The sequence below is a fragment of the Orcinus orca genome, chromosome X (genome assembly GCF_937001465.1).
Source record: "Orcinus orca chromosome X, mOrcOrc1.1, whole genome shotgun sequence".
Classification (NCBI taxonomy): domain Eukaryota; kingdom Metazoa; phylum Chordata; class Mammalia; order Artiodactyla; family Delphinidae; genus Orcinus; species Orcinus orca.
In genome coordinates, this window is record NC_064580.1 from 47,887,530 (window position 1) to 47,911,754 (window position 24,225).

Here is a 24,225-nt window from a genome sequence, read left to right on the forward strand (position 1 = left end):
CTACGACCATTGGGCTGCATGTATCTTTTTGAATTAGAGTTTTCATCTTTTCCAGGTATATGCCCAGGAGTGGGATTGCTGGATCATATGGTAGTTCTACTTTTAGTTTATTAAGGAAAAATCTCCATACTGTTCTCCATGTTCTTTTTTAAGATTGTTTTGGCTACTTGGGGTCTTCTGTGTTTCCATATAAATTTTAGAATAGTTTGTTCTAATTCTGTGGAAAATGTCATTGGTATTTTGATAGTGATTGCATTGAATATTTAGGTTACCTCGGGTAGTATGATCTTTTTGACAATATTAATTCTATTAATTCTTCCATTCCATGAGCATTGTATATCTTTCTATCTGTTTGTGTCATCTTCAATCTCTTTCATCAAAGTCTTATAATTTTCTGAGTACAGGTGTTTTACCACCTTGATTAGATTTAGCCCCAGGTATTTTAATCTTTTTGATGTGATTGTTTATTGGGAGTTATTGATTACTGATTCAATTTTATTACTGCTAATTGGCCTGTTCATATCTTCTATTTCTTCCTGATTCAGTCTTGAGAGATTGTACATGTCTAGGAATTTATACACTTCTTCTAGGTTGTCCATTTTATTTATTTATTAAAAAATTTATTGTATATTGGAGTGTAGTTGATTAACAATGTTGTGTTAGTTTCCGGTGTACAGCAAAGTGATTCAGTTATACATATACATGTATCTATTTTCTTTTTCAAATTCTTTTCCCATTTAGGTTATTACAGAGTATTGAGCAGGGTTCCCTGTGCTATACAGTAGGTCCTTGTTGGTTATACATTTTAAATATAGCAGTGTGTACATGTCAATCCCAAACTCCCAATCTAACCCTCCCCTGCCAGCCTTCCCCCCTGGTATAGGCTGTCCATTTTATTGGTGCATAATTGTCCATAGGTATCTCTTATGATCTTTTGCATTTCTGTGGTGTTGGCTGTAACCTCTCCTTTTTCATTTCTGATTTTATTGATTTGGGCCTTCTCTTTTTTTCTTGATGAGTCTGGCTAAAGATTTACCAATTTTATCATTTCAAAGAATAAGGTCATAAGTTCATTGATCTTTTCTATTTTTTTTTTTAGTCTCCATGGCATTTATTTCTGTTCTGATCTATATTATTTCTTTCCTTCTATTACCTTTGGGATTTTTTCTCTTCTTTTTCTACTTTCTTTAGGCATAAGGTGACGTTGATTGAGATTTTTCTTGTTTCTTGAGGTTAGCTTGCATCACTATAAATTTCCCTCTTAGAACTGCTTTTGCTGCATCCCACCATAGATTCTGGATCATTGTGTTTCTATTTGCATTTGTCTCCTAGTTTTATTTGATTTCCTCTTGAATTCTTCAGTGACTCATTGGTTGTTTAGTAGCATATTGTTTAGCTTCCATGTGTTTGGGGTTTTTTGCAGGTTTTTTTCCTTGTAGTTGACTTCTAGTTTCATATTTTTGTGGTTGGAAACGATGCTTGATATGACTTCAGTCTTCTTAAATCTACTATGACTTGTTTTGTGGCCCAGCGTGTGATCTATCCTGTAGAATTTTCCATGTGCACTTGAAAAGAATGTGTATTCTGCTACTTTTGGATGAAACTTCTATATACCTACTAAGTCCATTTGGACTAATGTGTCATTTAAGGCCAGTGTTTCATTGATTTTCTATCTGGATGATCTGTCCATTGATGTAAGTGGGGTGTTAAAGTCCCCTAACATTACTGTGTTACTGTCAATTTCTCCCTTTATGGCTGTTAGCATTTGCCTTGTGTATTTAGTTGCTCCTATGTTGGCTGCATACATATTTATAATTTTTATATCTTCTTGGATTGACCCTTTGATCATTATGTAATGTCCTTCTTTGTCTCTAGTTCTGGAGCTAGTGTTGGAAGGCTAATGGGTGGGGCTGGGATCCAGAGGGTCCAGGGCCTGGTGTTCACCCACTAGCAGATGAGGCCGGGTCCTGGGGCTAGTGCCGGCCCACTTGTGGGTGGAACCAGGTCCCAGTGTGTTGGAGTTGATGTTGGCCTGCAGGTGGATGGGGCTGGGTCCTGGTGTGGCTGGGAGCTCAGTACAACAGCCAGCCTACTGGTGGGTGGGTCCATGTAACTGCCCAGCTAGCTGTCTGGCCTGGAATGTCCCAGGACTGGTGCTGATTGGCTGGTGGGTGGGGCCAGGTCCAGGCAAGTAATAAATTAAAGGGAAGGTTCCAACATGGCGCTTACCAGCACCAATATACCTGTGATAGGATGAGCTCCAAGAAATGGCTGCTGGCAGCTTGATGTCCCCATGATGAGTTTCAATTGCCTCCTGTCTCTCTGAGAGGCTCTGCAAATCAGCTCTTGGTTTGACCCAGGCTCCTTTCAAATTACTGCTTCTGTCCTGGGTCTTGGAGTGTGTGAGATTTTGTACATACCCTTTAAAAGTGGAGCCTCTATTTTTCACAGTCCTCTGGCTCTCCCAAAAGTAAGTTCCACCGGCCTTCAAAGCCAAATGTTCTGGAGTCTTATCTTTCTGGTCAGTACCCAAGGTTGGGGAGCCCAACGTGGGGCTCAGACCTGTTGCTCTTTGGGGAGAACCTCTACAATTGTAATTATCCTTCCATTTGTTGCTCATCCACCCAGGGATGGGTCTTGAATACACTGCAACTCCACCCCTCCTACCTGTCTCATCGTGGTTCCCTATTTATACCTTCAGCTGTAGAATATCCTTTCTTCTAGTCTTCAGGTCATTATCATGGATAGATCCTCCATAATAGTTTCAATTTTGTTGTGCCCATGGGAGGAGGTGAGCTCAGGGTCTTCCTACTCCACCATCTTGGCCCTTGACAATTTTTTTTTGGCCCTTGAAAATGTTGTGGCAGAAGGAACTCCATGGCTAGTGATGAAAGATCAGCCTTTATATGTATTATTTTCCCCTATATGTAAAGCATCATTTCTCTCTGGCTGCTTTCAATAATTTTTCTGTCTTTAGACTGACATGGGCTTAATTTCCAAAATATACAAACAGGTCATACAATTCAATATTGAAAAAACAAACAACCCAATCAAAAAATGGGCAGAAGATCTAAATATACATTTCTCCAGGAAGACATACAGATGGCCAAAAGGCACATGAAAACATGCTCAGCATCCCTAATTATTAGAGAAATGCAAATCAAAACTGCAATGAGGTATCACCTCATATCAGTCGGAAGGGCCATCATCAAAAAGTCTACAAATAGGGGCTTCCCTGGTGGCGCAGTGGTTGAGAGTCCGCCTGCTGATGCAGGGGACACGGGTTCGTGCCTCGGTCCAGGAAGATCCCACATGCCGTGGAGCAGCTGGGCCCTTGAGCCATGGCCGCTGGGCCTGTGCATCCGGAGTCTGTGCTCCGCAACGGGAGAGGCCACAGCAGTGAGAGGCCCGTGTACCGCAAAAAAAAAAAAAAAAAAAAAAAAAAAAGTCTACAAATAATAAATGCTGGAGAGGGTGTGGAGAAAAGAGAACCCTCCTACACTGTTGATGGGAATGTAAATTGGTGCAGCCACCATGGAGAACAGTATTGAGATTCCTTAAAAAACTAAAAATAGAGTTGCCATGTGATCCAGCAATCCCAATCCTCAGCATATATCCAGAAAAGATGAAAACTCCAATTTAAATAGATACATGCACCCCAATGGTCATAGCAGCACTATTTACAATAGCCAAGATACGGAAGCAACTTAAGTATCTACTGACAGATGAGTGGATAAAGTAAATGTGAGATACACACACACACACACACACACACACACAGGAATATTACTCAGCCATAAAAAAAATTTGCAGAATGAAATTCTGCAATTTGCAGCAACATGGATGGACCTAGAGAATATTATGCTTAGTGAAATAAGTCAGACAGAGAAAGACAAATATCATATGATATCACTTACATGTGGAATCTAAAAAATGATGCAAATGAACTTATTTACAAAACAGAAACAGACTCACAGACATAGAAAACAAGTTTATGGCTACCAAAGGGGAAATGGGGGGCATAAATTAGGAGTTTTGGATTAACAGATACACACTGTGGGCATATGTTTCTGCCAAATTTGGGAATATTTATTTAAGTTATTAAATATAAATATTATATATTATTTCTTTGAGTACTTTTGCAGCCTTACCCTCTTTCGCCTCTCCTTCTGAGACTCTGATTGGCACAAATATTAGATCTTTTGTTATAGTTCCACTGATCCCTGTTCATTTTTCAATCTATTTTCTCTTTGTTATTCAGATTAGATAATTTCTATTGTTCTTTCTCCAAGTTCACTGATTATTTTCTCTGTTGTCTCCAATCTGCAGTTTAACCCATCTTTTGTGTATTTTATTTCAGTTATTGTATCTTTTAGTTCTTAATTTCCATTTGTTCTTTTGTATATTATATCTCTTTGTAAGACTTTCTATTTTTAATTTGTATCAAGAATGTTCAGCAAATTCCCTGGCTGTCCAGTGGTTAGGACCTGGTGCTTTCACTGCACAAGCCATACAGCACAGCCCAAAAAAAGAATGTTCAGAATTGTTTGTCAAAGCATTCCTCTCTCATGGCTGCTCTGAAATCCTTATCAGGTAATTCAGTCATTTGTGTTACAGTGATTTGATTTTCTATGGATAACACAAATCTATTGATTTTCTTTCCTCAGTCAGTTTGAGATCTCAGTTTGATATCTTTCTGGTTCTTGGTATGATGAGGGATTTTCAATTCAAACCTTAATATTTCAGGTATTATTTTATGAGACTCTGGATCTCATTTAAATTTTGTGTTTTAGCAGGTCTTTTCTGACACCACTCTGGTGGGTGAAGGAGGATGCTGTCTCGTTACTGCCAAGTGGGAGTAGAAGTCCTAACTCCCAATGTGCCCTTGTCTGACACTTCCACAGCAGGAGCAGGTGGCATACCTTCTTACAGTCTGGCAATGGTAGAAGTCTAGGTTCTTCATTTGGCCTTTGCTGGTAGGGGTAAGAGTGGGCTACAGTTTTTCTCTAGTGTTTGGCTGGAATAGAGTAGTTATTATCTAAAAGATTTCTGTATTACTAGGTTGTTCCTTCTGCGTACTTTGGCTAGAGAGAGCAGGCTTTTCTTGGTCTGCACCTGTTGGTGTCTCTGGGCTGCCAGCTTGTCCTGCACACAGTCTGGGATATATAAGGCACAAAGAAAACCCAGGGAACTCACTACTGCAGCATTCCTTGGATCCCAAGGCCCTTAGGCAATCTGTCACCTTCTGTTCACCTTCTAGAGTATCTTGTGCTTGTTTTATATATAATATCCTGAGCTTTTACTTTTATTTAGCAGGAGGAATAGGGAAAAGTATATCTATTCCATCTTCCCAGAAGCAGAAATCTAGTTGGTTCTTTTGAACATGCTAATTTGACCATATCACTCTGCAGCTTAAAACATCTCAATGGCTCCAATTACCTACAGGATCAAATCCCAAAACAGAAACCTCACTGAGGAGGAGAGACTGTGTCACATACACTTCTACATTCCCAAAGTCCAGCATGGCTCTTATAAGTAATAGTCACTCTGAATGCCTAAGGATTAAAGAATTTGGGCTTAAGTTAATGCATTTCCCATACCAGTATATGTTCTGGTGAATTATACACTTTCTTAAAGACTATTCCATAGCCAAAAGTATGATGTACTTGCATAGACGTTTTTGCCCTGAGTCAAAGCATTGAGAGAACTGTCAAAGCTAGAACCACACATACCTTCTACAGGCAACCGCCGCCGTATGGCCAGGCGTTCCATTTTCCTCTGTGTCTCTGCCAGACTGAAAAGGACCCCATATACATATTGACGAGCCGACCGGAACAGGAGAGCAGCTGGAGGCAGCTCCATGTTACACTCATCCTCAATACATACAGGGATCTTAATCTCACCCTAATGAGAAAATGGTACAGGAGAAAGGAGAAAATGAGTTACCCCAAGGTTTGGAATTGAGCTGAGAAGAAACAGTAATGAACTGTAGCCTCGCTATTAAATTTTCTACTTGTATTTAGACAGAATTTCAGAGTAAAAAAAGTTGTAACAAGCCAAACTGACCATAGGCAGCTTAAAAGCTAAATTCCATTTTTAAAGTCTCTGCTATGACTATCTACAGCTGACTAAATGGAGAAAATTCATCTTAGACATTTTGCTGAGGGATAGATTTGTATGGTAAGACTGGAGGAAGGGAATAGCTCTGGAGAAGTAGATGGAGAGGTAAAGAACAAGGGCATAATGCCTCTTCTTAGAGTGTGTCCATCCCTAGACCAGAGTCCACAAACATGGTGCATTATCTTCTTCAAAATCTCACAATTATACTTCTCTTCTAGGCCTCATTTACTGCACAGTCCCATCTTTTGCTGGTCTCACCTCACTAGAGACCCTTGATACAATGAGGGGCCCCAGCACACTTGATCTCCTTTCAGATACAATCATCAGAATTTTCTCTGGTAACTTACAGTCCTAGGAAGTGTGAAGTACAGTGTTAAGAGCAGGGAGGTAGGTGTTGATGTGTTCTCTCACCTTAGTGAGGACATGGTAGATATATGGGTACATAAGACCCCTTCGATGTCTGTGTTCAGCAACCCGCAAGACTTCTGGAGCTACTGGAGGTAAGGGTGGAATGGTGATGTCCATATGGTTCCTCGTAGACATAGACAGCAGAGATGGGATGTGGGGCTCACCATCACCCAGGCTGGCATCTGAAACTCCAGCATCGATAGGCTGTACCCAAGACCCTCTGTCACCATTTGGATCCTCCCATCCAGGCTGCTGCTGAAGTGTTTCTGTGATGTGACTAAAAGGTTTTAAAAGATAGTGTAGAAGAGAGAAGGGGGTTGATAATGACATTCCAACTCAAGATGCCTGTTCTGATTCCAAGGAATCTTAACAAACCCTTTGGAAGCCAGGATACTGGGTTAGCACTGGACCTGATACCTTTCTTCTCAGTGGCCATCACTATCTTCCTGGCTTCTTTCATCTGATATAAACCAAAGCAATCAAAAGTCATGGGAACTGGGCTTCCCTGGTGGCACAGTGGTTAAGAATCCGCCTGCCAATGCAGGGAACACAGGTTCAAGCCCTGGTCCAGGAAGATCCCACATGCCGCGGAGCAACTAAGCCCGTGTGCCACAACTACTGAGCCTGTGCTCTAGAGCCCGCGAGCCACAACTACTGAGCCCATGTGCCACAGCTACTGAAGCCCGTGTGCCTAGAGCCCATGCTCTGCAACAAGAGAAGCCACCGCAATAAGAAGCCCGCTCACTGCAACAAAGAGTAGCCCCCACTCGCCACAACTAGAGAAAGCCCACACGCAGCAACAAAGACCCAACAGAGCCAAAATTTTTTTTAAAAGTCATGGGAACCATTCTGAATCCTTTATACCTTATAAGAGGCCATGTTTAGAGTCTGCTCATGTTCTAAGGAAATAACTACAATTTAAAATCTCAGAAACTTCCCTGGTTGTCCAGTGAGTAAGATTCCATGCTCCCAATACCGGGGGCCCATATTCAGTCCCTGGTTGGGGAACTAGATCCCGCATGCATGCTGCAACTAAGAGCCTGCATGCCGCAACTAAGGAGCTCGCATGCCGCGACTAAGACCCAGTGCAGCCAAAATAAATGAATGAATAAATAAATATAAAAGCAAACAAACAAACAAAAAGCCAAAAAACCCTCAAATCAGCTCTGTCTCCCAGGAATAATCTGCTTGGAGTAATAATCTAAGAACAAATGAGCTTATATAAAATCTCACTGTTTTAATCCTCAGAACCCTGTCTTAGTTACCAAGCAATATAACTGCATACTCAACTGTTCCAATACCTCAACTCTATAAAGTCTTTCAAGTTTTTTTTCCATTCAACCTACCCCCCTTCACAAATTTAGAGATGATAGACATGATACATAGCACACCCCTACCAGGGCTTCCCTAACCAGCTGCTATGCTGCCTTCTACCTCAGTGGCCTGGGTACCTGAAAATTACCACTTGTACAGGGTCCAGATGAGCATGAAGTAGCCAAGCATAGAGAGAATTTTCCTACTTCACTTAAGAGCAAAGAGTCACAGAGAAAAGCCAGGAACATACACTTTCCCACATTCCCTACCTAGGTTACCGCAAAAGAATACAGATGCTTCAGAATTCTGTTCCCTGGGGTGCCTGTACAGATACTTACTCAGAGCTGGCTCCATTTGGCTCATCAGCATCAGAGGAAGAGGAGTGGGAAGAGTCTGGTCCCAAAGGAGGTGAGGCTTTGGAAGTCAGGTAATTGGGAAACTGGGATGCAGAGGAATCATAAGAGACAGCCCAACTGGCAAAGGGGCTGTCCTGCAGCATGGGATCCTCAGAAAAAGCATGGGATTCCCCCAAAGCATGGGGGGAGAAGAGAAGAGAGGAGTTGGGTCCCACTGGGAATGGTGGTGGATATTTCATTTTCTGGGGCACGTGGTGAGAAAACTAAAGGACAAAACAGACAGAAAAGCTCTTTATTTAACATTTTACCAGGCTCCAAGATGGTTTCCCCAGAAGTTGTGACATAGTGGATGATGCCAGTAGCTGGAACTGTTTGGATACAAAGAACCTACTGAGAATAACAAGAAATAATTCTAACAGTGATGTATGGACAGAATCCTCCAAAGGCAGGACAATGGACAAATCTATGTCTCCTAGAACCATTCTTCCAACATTATCTAATTTACCTTCACAATGCCCTAGTGGTTACTGATTTGGATGTTTTCTTTACAGAGTCTGCCAGCCTCAAGTTGAGAACATGACATTCTGATAGTACTGACATTCTGATAATACTGAATCACCCTAACTCCTTAACTCAGATTATAAAAATCGGGAAGCAACCCAAGTCTAATGCTATCAAATGGTGTCAAGCTTCTTAAAAGATATTTACCATTGGCTTTCCAGCAGAGATAGTGCCCATTTGATTTCGTGGAATGGGAGGATTTCCAAGTCGATTATTCCGAAAACCTGAAGCAAAGAGAAAGGGCTATCCTTTAGTCAATCCTAATAACTGTACCCTGTTATATTCTGCTAATCTCAAAACACCTGAGAAATTATTATTAATAAATAAGTTAACAATTTATTGAAGAGCTACTATGTGCCATGCCAAGAACCTTACATAAATTATTTCTTCTGATAACAACCCTATTAAGGAGGTATCCTGAGCCACATTTCATACAGATGTGACTTGCAAAGATCACACAGCTAGTACATAGCAGAGGTAGAATTCAAACTCAGGCCTGATCCCACAGACAGGGCAATTTTACATATACCAGGCCACAATGGAGATTAGCACCAGAAGAAGCCCAAGCTAAGGAAATAGCATTGGATCCCATCTATAAATTCAGGAAATGAGGGCCCTGTTTCATGTCATCTCTCTTATTACATGGAAATCAAAAGGATGTCTATCAAATAGGAATGACTTCTAGAAGGGTGCAATACAAATAAGTGATTCCACTCTGTCCCAGGAGTTCCTGAGGGACTAACTCAGTTTCCTCTATAGACAGAGCAGCTCGGGGTCAAATGGAAGCCTTACCTAGAAAGGAGGAGGGACCCACTGGCAGCGAAGAGAGTTTGGTTGTGACTGAATAGTACTCAACTGCTTTCTTGAATCGTTCTATTTTATCTTCTGTCCTGGACTGGATGTTGGAACATCAAATGTTCAGAAGAAGAAATAACATGAGAGTGTCTTTGTCATGCAATTTATAATTTGAGAGTCAAAACAGTAGCAGAAATCAAATGTTTAAAGAAACCCAAGGGAGCAATTTTTCATGCTGCAGAAAAGTTTAGGTAGGGAGAGAGCATTATAGAACATAAAAGATGGAATACTTAAAAAAATTAAGTTTAAAAATAAATAAATAAAGTTTACTTACATTTTGTGCTATTCTAAAATGGTCACATGATCATTAGAAAAAATACATAAAGACAGGAGAAAAAAACTACACAGTACCATCACCCAAAGATATTTTGGTGTGCTTCCTTCCACTAATTTTTTTTTTTTTTGGCTGTGTTGGGTCTTCATTGCTGCGTGCAGGCTTTCTCTAGTTGCAGCGAGCAGGGGCTACTCTTTGTTGCAGTGAGCAGGCTTCTCATTGCAGTGGCTTCTCTTGTGCGGAGCTCAGGCTGTAGGAGCACGGGCTTCAGTAGTTGTGGCACGCGGACTCAGTAGTTGTGGCTCTCTGGCTCTAGAGTGCAGGCTCAGTAGTTGTGGCGCGCGGGCTTACTTGCTCCGCAACATGTGGGATCTTCCTGGACCAGGGCTCGAACCCGTGTCCCCTGCATTGGCAGGCGGATTCTTAACCACTGCACCACCAGGGAAGCCCTCCACTAAGTTTTAAAATACATTTTTTTGTTGAAGTATGGCTAGTCTATTTTAATACACATATTTTTTCTATAGTTGATACCATACTCTGTGTACAATTTCATATCTTGCTTTCATTACACTACAAGATAATTTTGAATGGCTGAATATTTTATCATTATACATATATCATAAATTATTTAACTACTTCTCTAATACCTGACATTTAGGTTATTTCTCACATTTGGCTATTATAACTTACACAGAAAAGAACATATATGCACGTATAAGTTTTTCTGGATTTCAGATTATGTCCATATGAAAATGTCCCCAAAGTGGAATTATTGGTTCAAAAGGTATGAATATTACAACCAGAACCTCTTAAACATATACAAAATCCACAATGTGAAATCACTATATATCCACCAGAATGGCTAAAATTAAAGACTATAAATATCTAGCACTGGCAAGGATATAGAGTGACTGGAATCCCAATACACTGCTTGTAAGAATGTATATTGGTAGAGTTGAGAAAACAGTCTGGCAGTTTCTTATAATGTTAAACATATATTTGCCATATGGCACAGCAATCCTACTCCTAAGTATTTATCCAGGAGAAATGAGTACACATGTCCACCAAAAAATATGAACAAGAATACTAACAACAGCTTTATTTAATAGCTCCAAACTGGAAATAACTCAAATGTATATCAACAGAAGAGTGGATAAGTTATGGCATATTCATATGATAAAAAACTGTGCAGTAATAAAGAACAAAGGACTGATATATGCAACAACATGGACTAATCTCAGACATAATAATGAATGAAAGAAGAGACACACAAAAGAGTAAATATAAAGTTCAAGTAGAAGCGAAACTTATCTATGGTGATAGAAAATACCGTTTACCTCTGCGGGGTTGGGGCTGATTGAGAAGGGGCTTTTCCTTATTAAGCTTTTTCCAATGTAATTTTCAAATCCTCTTGAATATAACTTATGACCTTCATAATATTTCATCAAATAGAATATAAGATTAAAGTCATTTCTAATTTCTCATTATAAATAATGCTCTGATGAGCATATTTTTACATAATTTTCTTGGGTTATTTCATAGGGCATATTCTTAGAAGTGGAATTACTAGGTCAAAGGATATGGTCATTTTCATAGACTCTTGACACATGATACTAAATCTCTTTCCAAAGCAGATGTCTCAAGTTATACTCTCATCATCAGTGCATGAGAGTGCCCAATTCACCCTATAGCCTCAGTGTTGAATATTTTCTACAAAAAATCATCTCCTAACTATAACACTTATTTTTTATAGGAAAATTAAAAGATATAATAAAAAAGAAAAATTTAAACAGTTATAATCTTATCTCTCAGAGTTTGTAATTGTTAACACTCTAAGATCTACACAGCATTCCAGATCTCTTTACTTGCCTGCATGCAGGCACACAAATACAGATATCAAGATCTCCAGGTCCTCCAGCCTCACTTAGAAACAAAATATCACTCTCCTTTTTCAAAAATTGGACATAATTGTTTGAAAAAGGGTTTCAAATCTAAAGAATGTTTGCAAATTACTGACTTACAGAATGACATGTAAATAACATTCCATTGCATCAAGGTTCCATTATTTATATATTCATTATTATTTCCCTATTATATTTAATAACACATAATAATAACTAAAAACAATCTCCTAAGACATACAAGCCATATACAGAATCTTCCTTAATATCTCTACCTCTGTACCCACTCCCCTCCCCAAACGTGACCACTGTTACCAGTTTGGTATATGTCCTGTCATAACTTTTGCTGTGTTTATACGCACACATATATATGTACACCAATATGGTTTTGCTTTTTTCACATAAGTGGAATCTTATCATATTGTTTTTCAAATTGCTTTTTGCACTTAACAGTATGTCTTATAAACTATTATATGTCAGTGAGTATAGATCTATGGCCCAATACCCTGAAATACTGAATTATGTGTACTTCCCTCAGTGTACCACTCTGTTCTGTGCCCTGAAAGGCAAACATTTACTCTTCCTTAAAGAGGCACCAAATCTATGAAATCTCTCCTTCTGTGAAAACTTTACTGTGTTTTTTTTCTTTGTTGTACTTATTTATTTGCTTCTACCTCCCCATTTAACCTCAAGTTCTCTGAGGACAAAGAATGGTTTATTCACATTTATATCCTACTGTCTAACATGGGACCTTATCTACAGAAGTTCATTCAGTATTTTATATATGATCATATTTAATTAAGTCCTGCCCTTTTCTTTTAAAGATCCACAGAGGCCAGAAGTAGCAGAGTAGAACCCCATACTTTGACACTATTACCTAGCAGTTTTTGTATGTTTGTTAAAAGAGCTCTCATAATTCTATAACTGTTAAAAATGTTTGTGAAAATTATACAACAAAGAAAAATGGCTTAAAACATAATGTTAAGTGAAAAAAGCAGGCTAAAAATGACTACACTGAGATGACTACCACATCAAAGCATACATATAAAGAGGACTAGGAAATACTGTGAAACATTTAGGGTGGAATTAGAAGCAAAGTCTCTATTAAAAAATTTTGTTTTGTTTTGTTTAGTGAAAAGTGGATTCTTGTTATTAAGAATAGTCATTATCCAAGTTCCAAAACTCATGAAGCTACAAAGGGAAGCAAAAGCTATAACATTAAAAATATTCACCACTCAATTGAGCACTTACAAAACTTTTCCTACATTTATATACAATGGAATATTATTCAGTCTTAAAAGAGAAGGAAATTCTGATACATGCTACAACATGGAAGAACCTTGAGGACATTATGCTAAGTGAAATAAGCCTGTTGCAAAAATATATATTGTATAATTCCACTTATATGAAGTATGTAAAGTAGTCAAAATCAGAGGCCAAAAGTAGAATGGTGGTTGCCAGGGGCTGGGAGGAAGGAGAGAATGGGGAGTTATCATTTAATGGGTACAGTTTCAGTTTTACAAGATAAAAAGAGTTATGGGGATGAATGATGGTGATGGTTGCACAATATTATGAATGTAATTAATACCACTCAACTGTATATTTATAATGGTTAAGATGGTAAATTTTACGTGTATTTTACCACAATAAAAAATTGGAAGGAAAATTTATTCTCCATCTAAACAGTATCCCCTACTTAACACTAGGATCTCTCCCTACCCAACATGTCAATTTCTCTTTTTGTGAGTCACTCTCTTCCTAATCATCTCATGAAAACAGCTGAGAGTGCAATGCAAAGTAACAAAGTGAATGAGCAAATCTGTCATAAAGGTCAGGACTTCCTATAGTCAAGGGACATGATAGAGGACTGCTCACATCATAGTAGAAGCCACAGACCAATGAGGATCTGTTGCAGTTAGTGTTCATCAGTGGTGGAAGAGAGAATTATGAAAGATGATGGCAGGCAAGACACTTGAAAAGAGAATGATTTGAATATCAACAGAATGTAAGCCTTTTGGGAAAATAAAGCCCAAGTATACTTTTTATTAAAAAAAAACACAAAACACTCTTTATGATTGTGCCAGAAAGTTAAATGTGAACTAGTGGGTGTTAGACAGGGCTATCACAAAATTTTGTTAGGAAAACTTATGCCCCCAAAATCAAACACTGATTTCATTTTTTATTCATTTAAAAACATCTATAGAGAGGTTTCCATTCTGGATAAGATGGGGTAAGTACCCTCCAATTTGTTCCCACTGAAGGTAGTTACAGAAACCAGGAGCCACTATTTGAAGACTCTGGGAAGAAGACCAGAATTCGAAGTACCACCAAACCAAGGGTGATTTTAGCATTTCTTTTTTCTCCAATGTCCCCTGGTGTGGACACAATGCAGCCTGAAATCTGGAAGCGTCCACTGATGTGGAGAGAGCTCCAGGAGAAACCCTAGTCCAGTTCTGGCTTGAAGAGTGGGAAAAGGGTCTCTGAAAACTCAAGAAAATGTATGGAAATACCCCCATTTTTCTTTTCCTTTTTTCTGTTCTTATGTGTGCCAGCCTGAAGCAAACCTGTGGTGGCAGCAGTGGCAATAGGGGAATAGCGGGAAGCTCAATCTCTGAATGAGGAAACTTCCTCTCTGATCAGAGAAGCAGTGGTCTCAGTAGGGTGGAGTGAGCCTTCAATGCTTTTTCTCTGTCCTCCTGCTGCTTGGCCCTAGATGCTGAAAAAGGGTGGCCCGATGAACTGGGAAGTACTGAAGGGATTGCAAAGAGGGAGCAGCACATGTGTGGATCTGACACTTAAAACAGCAGACCACAGACTCTGAGAACTGAACAGATAAACCACTGCCCAAGTCCCAGACTGGCAACTGGGTGGCGTTCATGGGACTGATCCAAATAGGTTTGCAAAGGCTTTGAAAACTGCACTGACATTGAAACCAAGGCCCACAGTAGGATGGTGAGAACTTGTGGTCTGAACTTAAATGGGTCAATTTCCTCTTAAAACAAAACTGTCAACATTCCCGACTATATTGAAATAAGACTAGGAACCTCAAAACATAATATTCAAAATGTCCAATCCAAATTTACTTGGCCTGGGCATAACCAGGAAAATCTTAAATTGCATGGAAATAATCAATATATGCCTACACTGAGATGACACACACGTTGAACTTATCTGACAAAGACATTATGCAGCTTTATAAAAATGCTTGAAGGTAGGAGAAACACTTTTGAAACAGAAAGATAGATAATCTCAGCAAAAATAAGTAGACCTTAGGACCTTTCTCCTAGATCACACTTTTTCTCTATTCACTTTAATTCTCAACTCTACTTTAAAAAAATATATACGTAGTAGGTGATATTTAGCAGACATAAAATCAAAATCAATTCGACCTAAATGTCAGGACGCTGAAAAAGACTGTCATTCCACTGTTTAAATTCTGTAATTGCTAAGAACAAAATTTTGCTTGTGTTTATCCTCACTGCTTCTCTTTTACCCAGAGAAAAAACATTCTTTGAGTAGGTTTAAAATAAGAATAAATAATTTAAAACTAAAAAAAAATAAGAAAATCTCAGCAAAGAAAGATAATACATAAAGAAGAGCCAAATGAAAAGAAACGAAATTGAGTTATTTGTAGTGAGGTGGATGGACCTAGAGTCTGTCATACAGAGTGAAGTAAATCAGAAAGAGAAAAACAAATACCGTATGCTAACACATATATATGGAATCTAAAAAACAAAATATGTCATGAAGAACCTAGGGGTAAGACGGGAATAAAGACACAGACCTACTAGAGAATGGACTTGAGGATATGGGGAGGGGGAAGGGTAAGCTGTGACAAAGTGAGAGAGTGGCATGGACATATATACACTACCAAATGTAAAATAGATAGCTAGTGGGAAACAGCCGCATAGCACAGGGAGAACAGCTCGGTGCTTTGTGACCACCTAGAGGGGTGGGATAGGGAGGGTGGGAGGGAGGGAGATGCAAGAGGGAAGCGATATGGGAACATATGTATATGTATAGCTGATTCACTTTGTTATAAAGCAGAAACTAACACACCATTGTAAAGCAATTATACTCCAATAAAGATGTTAGAAAAAAAAAAGAGAGAAAAAAAAAAAAAAAAAGAAGAACCAAACGGAAACTTTAGAATTTAAAATACAATACTCGTACTGTATAACACAGGGAACTCTGCTCAATGTTATGTAACAACCTAAATGGGAAAAGAATTTGAAAAAGAATAGCTACATGTATATGTATAACTGAATCACTTTACTGTACACCTGAAACTAATGCAACATTGTTAGTCACCTCTACTCCAATATAAAATAAAGAGTTAAAAAAATAAAAATAAAAAAACTATACTCCACTATAAAATAAAAATTAAAACACAAAACAAAAAGAAACAAACTCAGGGACTTCCGTGGTGGTCCAGTGGTTAAGGGGACATGGGTTCAATCCCTGTTGGGGAACTAAGATCCCACACATGCTGTGGGGCAGCTAAGCCCACGCGCTGCAACTACTGAGCCCACACACCACAACTAGAGAGAAGCCCGCACACCACAACTAAGACCCAACACAGCCAAAAATAAAATAAATAATTTTTTTTAAAAAATAAATAACCTGAAAAAAAATACAATAGTCAGAATTTTAAAAAAAAACCTCATTGGATGGGTTCTACAGCAGAAAAGAGATGACCAACTTCAATAAGTGGTGCTGGGAAAACTGGACAGCTACATGTAAAAGAATGAAGTTAGAACACTCCCTAACACCATACACAAAAATAAACTCAAAATGGATTAAAGACCTAAATGTAAGATAGGATACTAAAAAACTCTTAGAGGAAAACACAGGCAGAACACTCTCTGACATAAATTGCAGCCATCTTTTTTGATCCACCTCCTGAAGTAATGAAAATAAAAACCAAAATGGGACCTAATGAAACTTAAAAGCTTTTGCACAGCAAAGGAAACCATAAACAAAACAAAAAACAACCCACAGAATGGGAGAAAATATTTGCAAAAGAAGCGACCAACAAGGGATTAATCTCCAAAGTATACTGTGTTGGCAAAAAGTTCACTCAGGTTTTTCCGTAAGATGTTACAGAAAAACCCGAGCAAACTTTTTGCCAACCCAATACAAGCAGCACATGCAGCTCAATATCAGAAAACAAACAACCCAGTCAAAAAATGGGTGGAAGATCTAAATAGACATTTCTCCAAAGAAGACATACAGATGGCCAAAAAGCACGTTAAAAAATGCTCAACATCACTAATTATCAGAGAAATGCAAATCAAAACTACAATGAGGTATCACCTCACACTGGTCAGAATGGTCATCATCAAAAAATCTACAAATAATAAATGCTGGAGAGGGTGTGGAGGAAAAGGAACCCTCCTACACTGTTGGTGGGGATGTAAATTGGTACAACCATTATGGAGAACAGTATGGAGGTTCCTTAAAAAACTAAAAATAGAACTACCATATGATCCAGTAATCCCACTCCTGGGCATATATCCAGAGAAAACCATAATTCAAAAAGATACATGCACCCCAATGTTCACTGCAGCACTATTTACAATAGCTAAGACATGAAAGCAACCTAAATGTCCATCGGCAGAGGAATGGATAAAGAAGATGTGGTACATGTATTCAATGGAATATTACTCAGCCATAAAAAAGAATGAAATAATGCCATTTGCAGCAACATGGATGGACCTAGAGATTATCATACTAAGTGAAGTAATTCAGAGAAAGACAAATATCATATGATATTGTTTACATGTGGAATCTAAAAAAATGGTACAAATGAACTTATTTAAAAAACAGAAACCAAGTCACAGATGTAGAAAAACTTATTGTTACCAAAGGTGAAAGGCAGGGAGGGATAAATTAGGAGATTGGGACTGACATATACGCACTAATATATATAAAATAGATAACTAATAAGGACCTACTGTATAGCACAGGGAACTCTACTCAATACTCTGTAATGGTTTATATGGGAAAAGAATCTAAAAAAGTGTGGATATATGTATATGTATTACTGATTCAGTTTGCTGTACACCTGAAACTAACACAACATTGTAAAGCAACTATACTCCAATAAAAAAAAAATTTAAAGAAAAAGAAAAGAGATGGCCAAGGAAAGAATCAACAAAGTTAATGATGAATCCATAGAAATTATCCAGTGTGAAAAACAGAGAGGAAAATAATTTTTTAAAAAACAGAGTCTCAAGTATCTATGGGGTAATAACAAAAGGTCAAACACTGGTGCCATTGTAGTCACAGGAGGAAAGGAGAATGTGGAACAGAAAATCTGTTTGAATAATAATAGCTGAAAACTTCTCAAATTTAGTGAAAGATATACTTAGAAATTAAAGATGCTCAGCAAACCCTAAACAAGATAAATTCAAAGAAATCCATGCCTGATACATCACTGGAAAATTCTACCAAACAATTAAAGAAGAAAAACACCAATTCTACACAATCTCTTCCAAAAAATGGAAGAGGAAGGAATACTTGCCAATACATTTTATGAGTCCTGCATTACCCTGATATCAAAATCAAACAAAGAAAACACACACACATAAAAACTACAGTCCAATATTCCTCATGAAAATACATATAAAAATACTCAATGAAATACTAGTAATTTATATCCAACAATGTAAAAAAAGAATAATACATTTTTGCCATATCTTGGGAATGCAAGGATGGCTCAATATTCAAAAATCAATGGACTAAAGAAGAAAAAGCACATGATCCTATCAATAGACATACAAAAATACATTTGACAAAATACAGCATCCATTAATGATAAGAACTTTCAGAAAACTAGGAATAGAAGAGATCTTCCTCAACCTAATAACATGCATCTACAAAACCTATCATTATACTTAATGCTGACTGAATGCTTTCCCCAAATATCAGGAACAAGACAAGGATATCCTCTCTCAGTAGTCCTATTCAACACTGTTTAGAAATCCTAGATAGTGCAGTAAGTCAAGGAAAAAAAAGGGCATACAGACTGGAAAAGAAAGTACTAAAATTGTCCCTATTCACTGACAACATGATCACCTATACAGAAAATACCAAGAAACCTACCAAAAAGCTCCTAGTGAGTTTAGAAAGGTTTCAGCATACAAGGTCAACAAACAAAAATCAATCATATTTCTATATACTAGCAACAAACAATTAGAAACTGAAATAAACAAAACAATATCCTTTATAATAGGTGCCTGCAATATGAAATACTTAAGTATAAATATAAAACAATGTATAAGACATAAGCTGAAAACTATAAAGCACTGATGAACTAAATCAAAGACAAATAAATAAATGCAGAGGTATATCATATTCATGGATTTGAAGACTCACCAAATTCATGTATATATTTAAAGGAATTCCAATTAAAACCCACCAGGATTTTTTGTAGATATAGACAATATTATTCTAAAATGTATATGGAAAGAAAAATGAACTTAAATAGACAAAATAATTTTGAAAAAGAAGAATAAAATTAGAGGAATCACCACCCAATCTTAAGTCTTACCATAGAGCTACAGGATTCAAAACAGTGTGCTATTTCAAAAGAGATAGATACATAGGACAACTGAACAGAATACAGTCCAGAAATACATCCACACAAATACAGACAACTGATTTTTGACAAAGGCAATTCAATGGAGAAAGAAGAGTCTTTTCACCAAACTTTGTTGAAACAATTGAACATCCATATGCAAAAACAAAACAAAACACCTCACACTTCTAAAAATATGAACTCAAAATGGATGATTTGTTCTAAATGTAAAATGTAAAACTATATAATTCTTAGAAGAAAACAGGACAATATTATTGTGCCTGCAGTTAGGCAAAGAGTTCTTAGACATGACACCAAAAGCATGATCCATAAAAGTTATAAATTAATAAAAATTGAAAACTTTTGCTTTGCAAAAGACACTGTTAAAAGAATGTAAAGACAAACTACAGACTGGGGGAAAATATTTGCAAACCAGATATCTGACAAAGGTCTAGTATGCAGAATATATAAAGAACTCTCGAAACTCAACAGTAAGTAATCAAACAACCCAGTTAAAAAATGGGCAAAAGACTGTTCATGAACAGACCATTCACCAGAAAGGATATATGGATGGTAAATAAGCACAAGAAAAAAAATGTTCGTCATTAGTCATTTGAGAAATGCAAATTAAAATTATGATGAACTACCACATTCATACATGTTAGAATGACTAATAGTAACAATAACAATACCAACAATAACAAGTGCTGGTAAGGAATGGAATAGCCACTCTGGAAAACGGTTTGGCAGAGTCTTATGAAGTTACAGTTAAACATATACTTACCATACGACCCAGAAATCCCATTGCTAGGTATTTACAGTAGGGAAATGAAAACTTATGTTCATACAAAAACCTGTACAGAAATGTTTATAGAAGCTCTATTCAAACCACCAAAAATTGGAAACAACTCAAATATCCTCTAAGGGTGAATGCATAAACAAACTGTGGTATAGCCACACAATGTATACTACTTGGCAATAAAAAGGAATGAATTATCCATACACGCAACATGCAACAATTTAGAACAATCTCAAAGGTGTTATGTTGAATGCAAAATGCCATTCTCAAAAGATTACATACTCTATGATTTCGTTTACATGCTATTCTCTAAGATATAACTATGACAGAGAATAGACTGGTAGTTTCCATGGATTAGGGATGAGTTTGGATGTGACTGCAAAGGGAAAGCATGAGAAATTTTGGGGGTGGTTCAACTGTTCTGATCCTGATTGTGATGTTGGCTACATAAATCTATACATGTGTTAAAAATTTGTGTAACTACCTACACACAGATGCAAAAGTGAGTTTTATTGTATGTTAATTTAAAAAATAAAACTGAAAAACCCAGAGTGTAAATATAGATGAAATTTAAAAAAATAAAACTAACTTATTTTCCTAACTTTTAGTTTCATTTCACAAGACAAAATCCCAGTTGAGCCCCTTTTTCACTATTAACGATGAAACATTGATTCTTGTTTTAAATGGACCTACTTAAGTAGTCTTTTTCAGTATCCATTATCCTTCAATAAGCAAGACCTCCTTCACATTAAAATATACACTGAAACAAAAAAAGAAAAAAGGGAAGGATATATGCCAGAGTGATAACTATAGCAAGTTGTTTCTGGTTAATGAGATCATAAGTGACATTTTCTAAATCTTCTAGGATGAGCTTATATAACTTTAATAATCAGTGGAAAAAAGGTAAAGAATCCTTTAAATCCAGGCCTAGTGATGTTTTCTAAAAGAAACTTTGAGGCTCCAGTCTATAAGCAGAGAGAAGATAAGCAGCTAGGAGGAGAGGAGGTAGGCAACACAAAAAAGATCAGATCTGTTGGTGGTATTTGTGAAGGTAAGAAAACTGGCCATTTTTAGGAAGGGAGAGGCTAGCTCACCTGAGACTGTTTGAAAACATCCTTCCCAACCACATCCAGGTTTGAGGGGTCTTTGATGGAACTAACATACTCAGAAACAGCCTTGATTACCACATCACAGGGAGGAAGAACCAGCTGATGAGCTCTGACCTAGAAGAAGGAAGATAAGCCAGGCACACTGATATCAAAGATGGGTCACTAAGAAAAAGGGTGAGACAGGGGTGAGATACAGAATTCAAATTCAGTTAATTCACTGAGAGACAGTTAAAATCTTTTTAGTCTTCCCTCTAATTTTCAGTACAGAACACTTGGAACCAAGATTGAAAAGTATAAAGAAAGACAAAACCATAGCAGCAATTATCCCACTACAAAGATAACCACTGTTTTATGACACTGCCATAATTAATTAGTTTTCTTTCATGATACATTTTGGCCGCCTCCAAATTTTTGCTATTAAAGGTAATGTTGTAATGTGTGGACCATGTTTGGATCCTGATTTGAACTAACCACAAAAAGGCCTTTGTGAGACAATCAGGAAAATCTAAAAATGGACTAGCTATTAAGATGATACCAAGAAATTATCATTAATTTTGTTAGGAGTAATAATGGCATTGTGCTTATGTAAGAAAATATCCATATGTTTTAGAGATGCATATCAAAGAACGTGAGAGTGAAATGACTTAAGGTCTGGCATTTGTTTTAAAATACATTAGCAACAGCAACAACAACAAAATAACCCAGCAAGTGTGGCCACATCTTAATAACTGTTGGATCTGGAAGATGTTATAGTGATGGTTGACTATATTATTATATTATTTTTTCTACTTTTGTGATGCTTGAAATTTTTTTAAATAAGGGTTTTTTAAATGCTGTGATGAAATGTAGGTATGATTTGTTGTCCACCTTCCAATTATTTAATTACAAGCTTCCTAGAATGGTAATTACTGAGTAAAAGGCTATAAACTTCTTTAAGGCTTTTTATATAAATTATTTAGCCAAATAATCATTCCTTCCTTCAACAAATATTTACTGCCTACTGTGTGCCAGGCACTGTCCTAGGCATCAGGGATACAGCAGTGAACAAGATAGACAAAACTCCCTGCCCTCAAGGGAGCTTAAATTCTAGTGTAGGTGTGTTGGGATGGGGTAAGGGGAGTCAAACAAACAGAATAAGTAAAACGTATAGTGTGCTAGATGTAGATAAGTGCTATGGAGAAAATCTCAGCAGAGAAGGGGGTAGGGAATGCAACTGTGTGTGGGGCAGGGCATGTAATTTTAAACAGGGTGTCAGGAAAGGTCACTCTGAAAAAAGAACATTTGAGAGAACCTATAGGAGTGAGGAAATATCTATGTGGGAGGAAAATGCATTCCAAGCAGAGGGAATGGTGAGTGCAAAGGTTCTATGAGCAAAAGAAAAGGGAAGATGAGATCAGAGCTGTACCAGAGGGCCAGACAGTACAGGGCTTTGTAGGCCATGGTAAAGATTAGGTGAGTGACATAAAGAGCCATTGGAGAATTTTGAAAAGAGAAGTGACATGATTGGAGTCAGGTTTTAAAATGACTCTGGCTGTTGTATTAGGAATAGATTTGGGGCCAGGGGGCGGAGCAAGAAAGAGTGCAAGAGAAGAGCAACAGTTAGTAAAGTGTTATAATAATCCAGGCAAGAATGGTGGCTTGACCAAGGTAGTAGCTGTGAAAATGGTGAGAAGTGGATATATTCTGAAGGAAGAACTGATGGTATTTGCTGACAAGAGGAGATATGGAGCATGAGAAAGAGAGAAGTCAAGGATGACTCCAAGGCTTTTAGGCTGAGCAACTGGAAGGATAAGGTTGCCATTAATGAAAATTAGTGAAGGCTGTGGAAGGAAGAGGTTTAGAGGAAAGATCAGGAGTTTCCATTTGGACATGTTTCTTTGAGATATTTAGTAGGCCATTAGATATTAGAAGCTGGAGTTCAAAGGGGAGGTCAAAGCTGGAGACATACATTTAGGACTCATCAATGGACAGATGGTATTTAAAGTCACGAGACTAGATGAGATCAATCACCAAGGCAGCACGTGTGGATAGAAAAGAGAAGGGACTGAGGATAGAACTCTGGGACACTCCAAAGTTAAGGAATAGACAAGACAAGGAAGCAGCAAAGGAGACAGAAGCAGCAGCCAGTGAAGTAGGTAGGAAACTACAAGAGAGTGGTGTCCTTAAAGCCAAGTGAAGAACATGTTCTAAGAAAGAGAGAGTGAGCAACTGGGTCATATGCTGCTGACTGGTCAAGTAAGATGAAAACTGAGACCTGGCCATTGGATTTATTAACATCATGGTCATGGTGAATTTGTTGAGAGCAATTTCAGCAAAGCAAATTGAAGACAGAACATGGAAAGGGGATAGTAAACAGCTCAAGCCTTGACAACTCTCTAGAAGAGTCTTCTATAAGGGAAGAAGAAATATGGAGCAGTAGCTTGGGTGGAGGGAGTGAAGTCAAGGGCAGGTTTTGTTTTATTTTTTAAGATGGCTGCATGCTTATGCATCTGATGGGAAAGAGCCAATAACAGAGGGAAACTGATGATGTGGGAGAAAGAGGGGAGAACTGCTGAAGTGATGCCCTTAAGTTATCAATGGGGGGGACTTCCCTGGTGGTGCAGTGGTTAAGAATCCACCTGTCAATGCAGGGGACACGGGTTCAAGCCCTGGTCCGGGAAGATCACACATGCCGCAGAGCAACTAAGTCCGTGTGCCACAACTACTGAGCCTGTGCTCTACAGTCCACGAGCCACAACTACTGAGCCCGTGTGCCACAGCTACTGAAGCCCACGTGCCTAGAGCCCATGCTCCGCAACAAGAGAAGCCACCGCAATGAGAAGCCTGCGCACCACAACGAAGAGTAGCCTCCGCTTGCCGCAACTAGAGAAAGCCCGTGCACAGTAACGAAGACCCAAAAATAAATAAATAAATTTATATTAAAAAAAAGAAGTTAGCAATGGGGGA

At 38.0% G+C, this 24,225-nt stretch overlaps 1 protein-coding gene across 29 annotated transcripts in view; it reads right to left on the reverse strand.

The window, feature by feature from the left end:
* The window catches only part of FAM120C (family with sequence similarity 120C), a 330,565-nt gene that overhangs the window by 275,400 nt on the left and 30,940 nt on the right, over positions 1 to 24,225 (reverse strand). For 13 of the 29 annotated variants that reach the window (XR_007474745.1, XR_007474744.1, XR_007474743.1 and 10 more), the window contains exons 4-9: positions 21,265 to 21,393; positions 9,552 to 9,654; positions 8,907 to 8,983; positions 8,181 to 8,461; positions 6,532 to 6,805; positions 5,733 to 5,904 (exon numbers count right to left, since the gene is read on the reverse strand). Coding sequence is in view for 18 of the 29 variants with exons in the window: in XM_033414808.2 (XP_033270699.1) it covers positions 5,733 to 5,904; positions 6,532 to 6,805; positions 8,181 to 8,461; positions 8,907 to 8,983; positions 9,552 to 9,654; positions 21,265 to 21,393 (1,036 nt within the window). In the remaining 11 variants the exon portion in view is untranslated. The other 16 variants (XR_004479549.2, XM_033414809.2, XM_033414815.2 and 13 more) reach the window with 16 other exon arrangements.